Genomic DNA, 14,276 nt, shown 5'->3' on the forward strand with positions numbered 1-14,276 from the left:
TGACCCGGCGTGCCACGAGGGCCATGTCCGGACCATGCTGCAGCGCTTGCGCGAGCATCGTCTGTATGCAAAGCTCAGCAAGTGCGAGTTCCATCAGCAGTCAGTGGACTTCCTGGGTCATCGACTCTCACCAGGTGGGGTGCAGATGGATCCTGGGAAGGTGGCAGCGGTTCGAGAATGGGCGGCACCTCGGAACCGCAAGGACCTACAGCGTTTCCTGGGGTTCGCCAACTATTACCGGACCTTCATTGCGGATTATGCTCACCGCACCACCCCGTTGACCCGGCTTCTGCGCCCCAAGACGCCGTTTTCCTGGGACAAGGAGGCGGAGGAGGCGTACAAGGTCCAGGCCGACCGCCACCGCCAGGTGGGGCCGGAACTTCACGTCAGTGACTTGGTATGGCTTTCCACTCGCCACCTCCACCCTTCTCGACCTTCGCGGAAGCTGGACGCCCGGTTCACCGGCCCGTTCCCTATCGTGGACCAGGTCTCGCCTGTGGCATTCCGTCTCCGGTTGCCAGCAAACCTGAAGGTTCACCCGGTATTCCACAGGTCCCTTCTGAGTCCGGTGGCCCCACCCGACAAGTTCCACCCGGACCGTCCCCGACCGCAGCCAGTTTTGGTGCAGGGAGAGCCTGAGTACGAGGTGGAACGCATTCTGGACTCCCGATACCGCAGGGGAAGGCTGCAGTATCTCATTGACTGGAAGGGGTATGGGCCAGAGGACCGTTCCTGGGAACCAGCGGTCAACGTCCACGCACCTGCCTGCATCCGGGAGTTTCATGCAGCGTACCCCAGCAAGCCGGGTCCGGACCCTCAAGTGAGGGGGGGGCCTGGGAGGGGGGATGGTGTGATGGCCTGGGATTCCGAGTCTGAGAGCGATCCGGAGGAATCCCAGCCGGCACAGGAGTCCCCGCCTCCAGGGCCGGCTGAACTGGGGCAAGGCCTAGATGCTGAGGAAACTCAAGAGCAGGCACCAGGTGAAATCATTCAGGCCCCAGAGGTGCTGGAAGACTCAGTGGCTACAGGTGAGCCTCCCCCGGGGCCCAGTAACCCTTCGGCCTCTCCTGATCTGCAGAGGCTTAGGGCAGAGAGGCGAAGGGAACTGGTGTCTCCCAGGAGGAGTGCTCGCCTTAAGGCCAAGAGAGGCGGGGCTTCTGGGGGCCGGGACCGCCCCCGGCCTTAGAAGAAGATAAAGGTCAGGCAGCCCGGTCCCAGGTTGCGGGAGCAACGTTGTTGTGAAGTATCTGCTTTACCCAGTCCTTGTTCGGCACTCCCAGTGTGCCTGTTCCTCGCCCGGCTTCCTGTTTCTGACTCTCCGGTGTTCCTGTTCCTCGCCTGGATTCCTGCTTCTGCCTTACCAGTGTTCCTGTTCCTCGCCTGGACTCCTGCTTCTGCCCTACCAGTGTTCCTGTTCCTCGCCTGGCTTCCTGCTTCTGCCCTACCATCGTTCCTGCTACCCCGCCCGGCTCCCTGTTGATCTTGGCCTACGGTAATAGTACCTTATCCCCCCTGGGACCAGCACACTCTTCTTGGTTGCTGTACTGATTTAATAGGTGCACCTGTTTTCCTATTGTGCTGCTGGGTGCCGAATTTGTGCTTCATATACGTAGCTATATTTTTCCAACTGGCAAAGCCGGGTACCTTGCTCTGTTGCAAAGAGAGATAGTATATAGAGACTATCAATAAATGGGATTCCCATTTGGATTTCACCTAAGTTTTAATTCATACAAAATTCACTGTCTCGTTGACCCTGATCTTGAGAGGCCATTGATCAGAGAGCTTTTCTTATATTCCCCAGGGAAGACCTTCTGAAGCAATGTTGCTACTGCTAAGTCCCAGGAACGAAAGGTGTTCCATTCTAAGACTGGGTGTCAACATTTAACTCGAAAATTCAATATCTCAAAAGACACCTATAAAACAATGAACAAATGTATTGTGGATTCTTGCGTTTTTACACCAACCTCATAGATGCCCCGAACACCTTATTGGCTAAACAAGCCTTTGTATCATTACAAAATAATACCACTTGGCATAAAAACCTACTAGACATTCTATCCAGATACAACCTACCTGAGTTTAATACTCTCAAATTGTGGAGCCCTGATAAAGTTCGGGAATGGATCTTTGAAAAAGACGCCTTTTTGGACGCCACTAAGATAAAAAACTCTGGGTTTTCCTACTGGTTCCCTCGAGTAAAAGCAGTCAAAATCTGTGCCAACTACTTGGCGGAGATCACTGATCCCACCCTTCGGAGAGCTTTCACTATGGCACGGTTTCAAACATTGCCAACTGCTTATCTGACCGGTAGATACACAAAAACCCCAGTAGAACATCGTTTATGTCCTTGCCTTATGAAAATTAAAGAGGATCTTACACATTACCTCCTCTATTGCCCCATTTACTCGGGCTTTAGAGACGCATTGCTGCAAATTATACCCAACTCTATAACCAGTCCTGAAGATAGAGTAAAATTTTTGTTAGTTGATGCAAATCCACGCATTACCCATGTGGTAGCGGTTTTTGTGATGAAGGCCATGAAAGCCAGGGAAAGATTTATGGACGACAATGTAAAGACCCCTTCATCGTCTGTTTAACTCGTTGCTCGTTTTCCCTCCTTTTCTATTTTGTGGGAAGAAGGTTTTGTTGGCATAGTATGTAATGAATTTTAATATTTTTAACTATTGTAGTGTTGATGTTTGTGCACAGGCATGGTCCTCACAATAAACGGATTTTGATTTGTATTGTGGATTGAATCAATCAGTTAAAAGGCACAAGGTTAATCAAATAAAAATGGGTTACTAGTCCTCAAGAATACCAGGTGCCAAATCCCCAGTCCCCAAACCTAAAGGGGTCACAGGATGCCAGCAAGTGCAGTTTCTGGCAGAGAAGCAACTGTAGAATCAGGTGGAGGGGTGGCCAAGGACACTGGTGCAGTTATAATTTAAACAGAGATGCACTCACTGGTCTCAACCAATTGATTCTTAAGAGAAAAGGAAGTCTAAAAAAAACTTTGACAGAGACCACTTGGACCCTGTGATGCTGAGTGTGCTAGTCGCTGTCGCTTGGAGTCGAACATTCGCCTCTGCAGCTCCTGTTGCTGTAGCTCAGCTTCCTTCCTTTAGTTCACGTTCAGCTTTCTCTGCATGTGTCATGGCTGGGGAAATAGCATATGCGGACCTAAACATTCGGGAAATGCCTTCCTGTTCAAGGATACCGATGCCTCGTCCTGGCAGGAACTCCAGTAAGTGGCTCACTTATTCATGTATTTTTCTTTTGTGCAGGGTAATTAATCTGCAGGTGGGTTGCAGAATCCTCACATTCTGTTTTGCGGGTCTCTGCTAAATCCCCTTTTCCTTGCTACCCAATGTAGTCGCCTGGATAGTCTTCAGACTGATGCATCCTTCTTTTATTTTAGAAAATTAAATTTTACTACAAAGGGTGGACATGCTAGAGGTTTACAATACATGAACAGTATGGAGAGACTAGAAAGGGGTTTATTTTTTCCTCTCCTTTGCATAATTCTATAACATGAAGCCACCTAATAAAAATAATTGGAAGCAAGGGAGGCTAATGAAAGTATTATTTTCCTTCATGTATTTAGGAAAGGGCTCAGTGATGGAATGCAAGCTTTGTCTGCAGAACGATCCAGTTCATTAAAAAAAATTATTTATAATCCTCAATTTTCTACATTTCAATAATTTTACAATCATTTTAACATTTTGAAACTTGACTTCCTTCTTTCTGTGGGTCCTTAATTATTTTATATTTTTAGTATTTTCTGCATATTCGAAATTAACTTAACTTAGTCATTTATTCATCTACTTTAAGTGCATACTCGTATAAAACCACAGGTCATTACAATAATCCTGCCAATGTTCTTATCTGTTTACATTTTGTAAATATTCAATAAACCATTTACATTCTTTTTTCAAAAAAGTTTGTTATCTTGATTTCTTATATTTCCAGTAAGTTTTCCCGTTTCTGCGTATCCTGTAAGTTTTTGTATACATTCTGCTTTCATCGGGACTTCTTCTTCTTTCCATTTTTGGGCAAATCACATTTTTGCCACTGTAGTCACATACATGAATAAATTTCTATACAGTTTGGGTAGTTCTATCCCTATAATTCCCCAAAGAAAAGCTTCTGCTTGTTTTTTAAATCAAATATTATTTTAAACATCTTTTTCAATTCATTATATATCATTTAACTCACTCTAGGTGGGGCTGCCCTTGAAGCTGACCCAGAAACTCCAGCGGGTGCAGAATGCCGCGGCGAGACTCCTTATAGGGTCCTTGCCATGGGATCACATTCACCCAGTGCTATACCAGCTGTACTGGCTCCCGGTGGAGTACAGGATCAGGTTTAAGTGCTGGTTTTAACCTTTAAAGCCCTATATGGCCTAGGACCCTCGTACCTACGGGACCGCCTCTCCTGGTATGTCCCATGGAGGACCTTACGGTCAGCAAATAATAACACCCTGGAGGTCCCAGGTCCCAGGGAGATTAGACTGGCCTCGACCAGGGCCAAGGCCTTCTCGGCCATGGCCCCAGCCTGGTGGAACGCTCTGCCACAAGAGATCACTTTAGAGCTCCATGTCTGAGCACTCCTTCTTTTGCCCTGGAGATTTCCCCATGAAACCCTGCTCTTTAAAGCTGAATTGGTGCAAACAGCAACCCACAGAAAAACTGAATTGCTGTTGGTTGTGCTTCAGGTTTAAAGAGGGGTGTTTTTGTGAGGAAAGCAAGAAAAGAGCTCTCAGACATGGAGCTTTGAAGTGTGAAAATGTGCCTGGAAAGTGGGGGAGGGGGGAGGTAAGTGTGGATAAGCCCACATACCTGTAAAAAATTTTTTTTGAGGACTCCTCCAGGCAGGTATTTTACTGTGGATGTATCCTGCAGCATGTTATTGACACAAGAATAGTGCCTCATTGGTGGAAAGCCAATGTCTCTGAGGGGCAGACAATTTTGTATAAACTGCCCTGCTGCCTTGTGGGAAGCTAAAGTATCTTGTGAGACTGCAGGACAGTGGAGAGAGTATGGCGGTGATGGGAAACCAATTCATGAACCAAGAACTTATGTATGGTCCACTAATAATGAAACATGGGATGCGGGTGGCGCTGTGAGTTAAACCACAGAGCCTAGGACTTGCCGATCAGAAGGTCAGTGGTTCGAATCCCCATGACAGGGTGAGCTCCCGTTGTTCGGTCCCTGCTCCTGCCAACCTAGCAGTTCGAAAGCACATCAAAGTGCAAGTAGATAAATAGGTACTGCTCTGGCAGGAAGGTAAATGGTGTTTCCATGCGCTGCTCTGGTTTGCCAGAAGCGGCTTAGTCATGCTGACCACATGACCCAGAAGCTGTACGCCAGGTCCCTCGGCCAATAAAGCGAGATGAGCGCTGCAACCCCAGAGTCGGCCACGACTGGACCTAATGGTCAGGGGTCCCTTTACCTTTACCTTTAATAATGAAACAAATGTTCTAGGTATTTTCCCACATTTATTATGCTATTTTTGTGATATACAAATTACATGAGAAAACTTGGTATACTTATTTGCATAGCATTATTCTTGTTTATAAAACCCAATAAGTAAAAAAATACTATGGCAGAATGTCATAGCTTTGATCCAGAGAGAATTAGGTTTTCATAATTGCAAACAGAATTCTGTACTAAGAATCTTAGGTTTGATCCATTATCCTTTATAATTTGTGTTCGTCTACTGCATTCAGTGTTTTAGTTATGTACTGTATAAATAAGTAATTGATTTGATGTAAGTTGATCTTCTATCTATATTAGCTGAATTGCTAGCCTTTAAAAAAAAATAAAAAAATTAAGGATCTCTTTTGGATCTCTTTTAGAATGGTACAAAAGCTTGTGTGAATTAAAACTGCCCTGTACCTACTGAATCTTGTACTTCTCATGCATTGTGAATGTCATATTTAAATAAAACACTTTGAGTGTAAATCCCCCCCAAACCCCGACTTAATATAGAACAGGGTTGTTTGTGCAGGCAGTAGAACGCATAATTCATAATGTCACACCAGCATCAGTTGCAATCTCTTTACACCAAAAAGCATAGTTCTTTTATCAACTTTTAATTCTTACAGATGTCCATAAGTATACACAGGGCCTTCGCGTCGCTCTTGGAACTGCCTGCACTGTGATTCTCCTCCTCACTCTGGCTGTACTAACGCTGATAGTTTTGGGTGAGTAACTGAGTGCTTAATGTTGGTTTCTCCAAGAATATTTGGAAGCCTGTGCAAGTCAAGCCCCGTTGAACTTAGTAGCGTTTGCTCCCAGGTGGGAATAGGATTGCAGCCTGAGAGTGTGAATACAAATAACGTTTTCTGGCACAGTCCAGTAAACGCTGACCATGCTGGAAGGCTACTGTTACTCTGCTTTTCATCAAAGGCACCATAACACAGTTGGTGAACAGAAAATAGTGTGGGCATTTTAAAAAAATTTATTTATTTATTTATTTATTTATTTATTTAAGAAACGGATTTGTATTCCATTTGTCCAAAATGTTCGGGTTAATTTGCAAAAACCATACAAGTAAAGATAGCAGAACAATAAACAATATGAAAAAACGCACACAACAACAAATGAAGCAGCAAAGAAAACATGCACACACACAAGCTGCGATCCTTTGCATATTTACAAGGATCAGAAATAAAATCCACTGAATTTAGTAGGATAAAAACTACAGTTTCAGATCCAACTGTGACCGTAACCTGCCATGCCAACATGCTAGGTGGCTTCTGTTACCACAGAAGAATATAAAAAAGTTTGCTGGATCATCTAGTCCAGCATCCTGTTCTCACTGTGGCCAACCAGATGCCTGCTGGAATATTTTAATATTCCTAAGAATGCTCCTTGATGCCCTGCTTGTTTTGTCCTAACAGCAGGATTCTTCATCATTTGATGACAGGTCACAAGGTGCCAAACATATGTACCCTATGCCTTCATGAATTACATTTGGCTATGTAACAAAACAGGGACAGGGGTGGCGCTGTGGGTTAAACCACTGAGCCTAGGACTTGCCAATCAGAAGGTTGGCGGTTCGAATCCCCACAATGGGGTGAGCTCCCGTTGCTCGATCCCTGCTCCTGCCAACCTAGCAGTTCAAAAGCACATCAAAGTGTAAGTAGATAAATAGGTACCGCTCTGGTGGGAAGGTAAACAGCGTTTCCGTGCGTTGCTCTGGTTCGCCAGAAGCGGCTTAGTCATGCTGGCCACATGACCCAGAAGCTGTACGCCGGCTCCCTTGGCCAATAAAGCAAGATGAGCGCCGCAACCCCAGAGTCGGCCATGACTGGACCTAATGGTCAGGGGTCCCTTTACCTTTACTTATGTAACAAAACAAAATGGCTATGTTTCTTTTCCTGTGCAAGAACAACAAACTGTATCCCAACAGTTACCCATAACAACACAACAGTATAAAATGTTTTTAGTTTTGCAGCCTAAAGAAAGATCAAAGGACACCAGCACCAGCACCAGCGCCACTGACTCTGAATTTAAGCTACAGCTGAAAAGCTATATGTGCATCTCTCCAAGCCACAGCGGAACAGGTAACCTCAGCCACTCATGGATGACTCATGCTTTGTGTATGTGTACCAGAAACACTGTCTGGACGTCAGCCACTTGCATCTTCCGAATGAGACTTACTATTAAAACACCATTTAAAAGTTTTACTTTTAAAATATGACACAGAATTCAGATGTATTGACTTCCGCTTCCTCCTAGAAGGGCTGCTCAAATTAATTCTCAGCCTAAGCGATTATGCTGTGGTTCGCAAATGTATTTTCATATCTCTGTAATGAAAAGAACCTTGCAGGCTTCATTAACCTGCAAACCCCAGGATGTCCAGGTGCCAATGGGATGTTTACATAGTGCTGCCTTCTGTGTAATGGCCAGTGTGCTTCTAGTTATGCCCTGGTCAGAAGGGCTGCTAGGTTCAGTCCTTTCCCAGATGTGTGTTAGCAACTCTCCACAGTTGACAAATGTTTCACTTATACACGTTCTAGGAGTCTTGTGAATCTTTAGATGTTGGCAATAGTGTACCTTGGCAGATTTCCCTAGTAACTCTCTCTCTCACAGCTTTTAAAAATGGAGATATTTATTAAGCGCACACACAATCAAAACATACACATTTCAACACTTCCGTGGGAATAGCTCAGCATTAATATGCAACCATTAACATCAGTGGGGGTAGTTCAGTCACAACATGCACTAAATAACCCTAAGTTATATTAAACTAACACACAACATACAGATAAGGAGCAATCAAACAAGGTGTAAGATGTGATAGAGGGTGTAAAGTTCAGCACAACTCTAGCCTGTTCTCCCTCCCTGGGCTGACTTTGCAGCCTAGGCCTCAACTAGGTGCAGCTGGACATGGAAGACCAGAGGGTGGTTTCTAAAACAGTTACACACACACACACACACACACACACACCAAAAACAGATCTGAAGGCACAGCCACACACACTCAAAGGTAGAAAGAGGAAGCAGGTGTGGAGGCTACCTAACTTTCCTTTGGAAAACAGGATGGGATGATTGCTTTGGCGGACGATACTGAAGAATTGGAACTGAGGCATGTTGAAACTGTTGCTGCAAGTTAAAACATGATATATATTAAAAGGGAAATTCCTGGATGCCAAGATCCAAGTTTGGGGCAAAGTAAAGTCTGGAAAAATAGGCTGTTAGACCTCAAAAATATGTCTTTCCAACTGCGTTCCACAAAAGTCCTATCTTCCCTCAGCATAGGAAAAAAATCACATGTTTAGTATGTTAGAAATGGTTTCCTTACAAACTCTTTAAAGGTCAGGTTCATGTTCCTTTCCATATACCACTCAGAAAGGCACAGGCAGTAAAACTTAATCTAGTTCCAAAGTGGTGAAAGTTCATAAATTTTTGGTATAGGAGCACAAACTTGGCTTGTGAGTGTCATGCAGCCAGGCTAGAGCAACCAGCTTAGCCTCTTCACACGCTGAGTTCATCAGTAGTGGCATTGCGTGGGAGGGCCAGAGGGGCGTTGGTCCCGGGTGCATTTCCTCCTCACGCAGTCTTGCAGCATCACAAAGGCAGCATGAAGTCAGGTTCCGATGTAGTTTCCTCTCAAAAGAGACAGAAATGCTTAACTAGTATCTGAGACCACTTGGGATTCTACACGTTACTCAAAACTCCTGGGAAGTTTATTTACTGAAATAAATAAAGCTCCCCTTTGCAATGAGACATTTGTACTATGCAATAAATTCTCAGATTCTCCCATGAGGGGGGAAATAAGAGCATCCATTTACTCATGGAAATTGTTAGGTTTCTGTTTATTGCCCCTGTGCAGTGCTTGGAGTCACAAGACTCTGTTTACATTCCAGACTGTTGGAAGTCTCACAGGAGACGGGAGACGGATGTTTATATTACTGGTTTCCTGTTCCTTTGTCCAAGTTGCCTCTCGGCTCTCACAGAGAGAGGATGTATATTTCTTTTCTGTCTGCGTAGTTAGAAATAAAACTCTTAGCATGTAGAGTGTCCTTCCCTGCTGCTTGGACACTCTGCATAATGAGGGAACGTGCCTGGAGCCTCATCAAAGGCTCAGGTCATTAATCACATCAGAGGGCTCGACCGGAGGAGTAGTTTGGTCGAATGCAAGTCAGACAGAAATATTCTGCCTCTTGGTTTCCCTCTCTACCACTAGACGATGCCCCAAACTGCAAAATATGCCCCAATGACTGGGAACTGCACAGGGACATCTGCTACTGGATCTCTCAAGGGCAAAAAACCTGGACCGAGAGCCAAGATGACTGCAAAGGAAAGAACTCCACCCTGATTGTGATTCGGGACCAGCAGGAGATGGTAAATATGCAGCTTATGAGAAAAGTCTAGCCACACAGGGATCCAGTGAAGCAAAGCCCACAAGAGAGTGAGACTTCTGGCCAGGGATGTGGGACCTGTGGTCCTTCAGTTGTTGGACTTCAACTCCCATAAGTCCTAACCATCCGTCAAGATGCTTTATTCCTCAACAGCACGTGTAACTTTGCTTAATAACATTTGTAATAGATCTCGTAAGTGTCCAGAGGGCATTACATGCATGATCCAATTGTAATCTTTATAGCAACCTTTTTAAATGCTCAGTATTATTATGTTCCGTAGTGCATTTGGAAGACTAGAGGCTCAGAGAGTAGCTTACCTAAGGCCACCTAGTGTGTTCATGTTATGGCAGAGGTGAAATTTGAAATATGGACTTCCTGGTTCAGATTTCATTCTCTTCACCCTCCAATGGTGTGTATAAAAAGTAGCAAAAAAATGCACTTAAATTGCAACCCATCCATCCAATCCCTTGAGCCTTGCTGTCAATCCTGCCTTGGCCTAAAAGCTGCTTTAGCCAGCCACTGCTGAAATCAGATGCACATCTCCACAATATTAAATACACATTAGTTAAAATGCATGCAAATTTGTACAGAAGGTGCTTTTACACACATACAGAAGTAGGGGACCCCCTCCTTTCCTCAGCTAAAAGGATTTCCACCTGGGTCAGTTGAAGATGGCTAAGGAGCAGGATCTAATGGTTACACCACAAAGCCTAGGACTTGCCAATCAGAAGGTTGGTTGTTCGAATCCCCATGACGGGGTGAGCTCCCGTTGCTCGGTCCCTGCTCCTGCCAACCTAGCAGTTCAAAAGCACGTCAAAGTGCAAGTAGATAAATAGGTACTGCTCCGGTGGGAAGGTAAATGGCGTTTCTGTGTGCTGCTCTGGTTCGCCAGAAGCAGCTTAGTCAAGCTGGCCACATGACCTGGAAGCTGTACGCCGGCTCCCTCGGTCAATAAAGTGAGATGAGCGCCGCAACCCCAGAGTCGGTCACGACTGGACCTAATGGTCAGGGGTCCCTTTACCTTTACCTTTAAGGAGCAGGGTGTAAAGCAATGTAGAGTTCCATAGAAATGAAGCTGATGGAACTGAGCATGAGCTGTTAATACAATGGTCAGAATGGCAGCATCCAGTGCTATTTTTCTAGAAAAACAGGAGCCAGATCTCACCATGAAGACCTCCCTTGTTTTCTTATAATGGTAACGGTGCCCACCTGAGAGGTGCCAGAACTGAGTTCCGGCAAGTTCCAGCTGAAAGAAAAGCCCTGGCAACACCCTTGTCTGTTCCATTATAGGCAATCATAAAGAATTTGACAAAGGAAACCTCATATTGGTTGGGACTCAAAACAGCCAGACTCTCTGAAGAGTGGACCTGGGAATGGGTTGATGGATCCCCCTTCAAAGAAGAACTGTGAGTAGTTCCAGGTGTGCACAGATGATTTCTGTAATTTTTTATTTTTTAATTGATTTACATGTTAGCAAAGAAGCATAGACCTAGTGATGTAAATAAAGCACAGAAATAAAAAGAAAAGGGAGGCCTTAACAACAACCTTCAAATCTATGCATACACAAATATAAATAAAACTATGAACTACCAATATAAATAAAAGAGATGTCTTTACTGATGCCAAGGTATAAGTTTTTCATCTGTCCCAAGAGGCATTTGGTAACGTCTGTTGGTATTATTTTTATTTTTATTTATTAAATTTATATACCGCCCTATACCCACAGGTCTCAGTACAGTTACAACTTAAAATCACAATATAAAAACACAAAATACGTTTTTATAAAAGCAGCCCAAGAGCCCCCCCTTCTCCCCAATACATTTTAAAAGGGAATTGGATGTCAATCAGCTTCATGTCAGTCAGCTGAGGATAAATAGCTCACCTCTTGACATGAAGGGAAAGGTTTTGATGTGAGAATGAAAACAGTATCCTGGTACTGAATGACACAGTCTTCTCTCTCTTGTTTTTTTTTTTGAAAAGCAACAACAAATCATTTCCTTTATTTTGCAGGTTTACAGTGTTGGACCCTGCTAAAGTAAACAGCTGTGGGTTGATAAGGCGAAATAGTGTTAATTCTAACGCTTGTAGTACTTTATATAATTGGATGTGCATGAAAGCAGCTTTCCAGATATAAGCACAAAATGGAGCCAAGTGTTGGAAGTAAGAAACCATCTCATTCTGAACAATGAGTTGGCCCCTGACTTCTTGTGCAGCTTGCAAGATCGCCTCCAGCCCAGAATAGTCTAAAGTTGCCAGGATGCTCCTTAACCGACTTATGGCAGGAAGCCAAAAGCCATAGTAATAACTTTTGTATTATGGGTAAGGTTTTATTCCCCAAATGGGCAACTGTCATAAAATCCAAACTTTTGCTATATTGGAACAAAGCCCGTCAGTTTGTCAGTTCCTTTGAGTTCCCTATCATTGCTTTCTATTAATGTAATACTATTATAATGCAATTAAGTGAAGAATCTGAAGTCAAAAGCAAAGGGAAGTTCACCAGATATTAGGTAAAGGTAAAGATAAAGGACCCCGGGCGGTTAAGTCCTGTCAAAGGCGACTATGGGGTTGCAGTGCTCATTTTGCTTTCAGGCCGCGAGAGCCGCCGTTTGTCCACAGATAGTTTTCTGGGTCATGTGGCCAACATGACTAAACCGCTTCTGGAGCAACAGGGCACCGTGATGGAAATTGGAGCGCACTGACATGCCGTTTACCTTCGTGTCGCAGCGGTACCTATTTATCTACATGCACTGGTGTGCTTTTGAACTGCTAGGTTGGCAGGAGCTGGGACGGAGCAACGGGATTTGAACCGCCGTGGGGATTTGAACCGCCAACCTTCTGATCGGCAAGTCCAAGGGGCTCAGTGGTTTAGACCACAGTGCCACCCACTCCTTACCACCCTTATCAGATTTTATGCCAGGACTGCATATTTTCTCCCAAAGCAAGTATCTTTATTTTACACTCCCCCCTGCCCCCGGTTTCAGATAATATGTGTAATGTCACTCCTTTTTAAAAATAAATAAATGAAACCACAAGACAACAAGCTAAGAGTTCTGTTAAGACACCGTGTCTGTGCCTCACCACCGTTTCGGGAAATGAAAAACTATTACATTTTCCATTGTAAAGAGCATAGCAGAAATTCTGAGAAGTGGCCAAATGTTCAGAGGCCACATTTCCTGTGTGGCTGTTCTCCTCCTCCTCCTTTTATCTGAGCATTGGTCAGGGAGTGCACCTTTTCATTCATAGCTGAATTTGGTTCTCAGTTTCAGAAAAGGTCTCATATTCTGTCAGTCTTTTGCCAGTTAAGGGGTTGTTTCACCTGTTGGGGAATCGACCATAAAAGTGCCTTTCCAAATAGAGGATGAGAAGGCTTTGTGGTGCATAGATTTCAACCAATCATAGATCAAAGAAGACAAACCCTTCTGTTGCAAGTCCAAGGTAAATATTTATATGAGGAATTAAAAAGTGGATTAAATCAAGATCTTTATTTCCTTCAAATATGTCCACGTTTCTGCCCATCCAGTGGCCAGACATAACTGCTTTGAGAACCACATGGTACAAAAGGGAGTATGAGTATAATTTAAATAAAAGGATTGCCATATCTATCAGGGCACAGTGCTGTGGGTTTTTCACTGCCAATCACAAGGCCAAATCCCGGCATTTCCATTTTCTGAGAGGCTGGAGGAGTGATTTGGCAGCTGTCTATTCATGCGTCTTCAATAGGGGCGGACTGTGTTGTGTGATCAAACCAATCTCTCTCAGCTCTGTTTGCCATCATCTTCCACACATAGGAAGATTCCTGGTTCAAGATCTAGGTTACTGGAGAGGGAGGCCAGCCTGAAGACTTGGTTCTGTGGCAGGAATGGGATTTCTAGACCTTGTAGAGAGTGCCATCCTAAGAATGGGTTATGCTGCTGGTCATTAGGCGACATAGCAAGCAGTACCGGTAATCAAAACTGTAATTCATATATATATGAAATTTCCAAAAAAAAACAAAAAGCTTCCAGGTCATGTGGCCAGCATGACTAAGCCGCTTCTGGCGAACCAGAGCAGTGCACGGAAATGCTGTTTACCTTCCCGCTGGAGTGGTACCTATTTATCTACTTGCACTTTAACATGCTTTCGAACTGCTAGGTTGGCAGGAGCAGGGACCGAGCAACGGGAGCTCACCCTGTCGCGGGGATTCGAACCGCCAACCTTCTGATCAGCAAGTCCTAGGCTCTGTGGTTTAACCCACAGTGCCACCTGCGTCCCTTGCACCCAGGAGTACCCACAAGTTATTTGCAGGCAACAACCATTTCCCGCATGTTCAAAGCACACAGAACCATGCACCCATGCATCGCTGTGGACCCAGAAGTGAAGGAAAAGGGGTTGTAATGGGGCTTGGGCATAATGGGGCAGGGTGGGC

The 14,276-nt window shown here is 44.7% G+C and overlaps 1 protein-coding gene across 1 annotated transcript; it reads left to right on the top strand.

Moving 5' to 3' along the window:
- Nucleotides 1-3,091: 3,091 nt before the first annotated feature.
- LOC144327045 (killer cell lectin-like receptor subfamily B member 1B allele A) lies at nucleotides 3,092-12,429 on the top strand. Its single transcript, XM_077925191.1, has 6 exons — nucleotides 3,092-3,244; nucleotides 6,107-6,205; nucleotides 7,454-7,570; nucleotides 9,697-9,854; nucleotides 11,162-11,277; nucleotides 11,882-12,429. The coding sequence occupies exons 1-6, from the start codon at nucleotides 3,154-3,156 to the stop codon at nucleotides 12,003-12,005; spliced, it is 705 nt and encodes a 234-aa protein (XP_077781317.1). The 5' UTR covers nucleotides 3,092-3,153; the 3' UTR covers nucleotides 12,006-12,429.
- The last annotated feature ends 1,847 nt before the right edge of the window (nucleotides 12,430-14,276 follow it).

This window comes from Podarcis muralis, chromosome 2 (assembly GCF_964188315.1).
Source record: "Podarcis muralis chromosome 2, rPodMur119.hap1.1, whole genome shotgun sequence".
NCBI classification, from domain to species: Eukaryota; Metazoa; Chordata; class Lepidosauria; order Squamata; family Lacertidae; genus Podarcis; species Podarcis muralis.

Bases quoted from the DNA above. Each gene is read 5' to 3' on its own strand.
- LOC144327045 (XM_077925191.1), top strand. From the start codon at position 3,154: ATGGCTGGGGAAATAGCATATGCGGACCTAAACATTCGGGAAATGCCT. The intron at 6,206-7,453 runs GTGAGTAACTGA...AAATGTTTTTAG, and splicing joins ACTAACGCTGATAGTTTTGG to TTTTGCAGCCTAAAGAAAGA. The intron at 9,855-11,161 runs GTAAATATGCAG...GTTCCATTATAG, and splicing joins TTCGGGACCAGCAGGAGATG to GCAATCATAAAGAATTTGAC.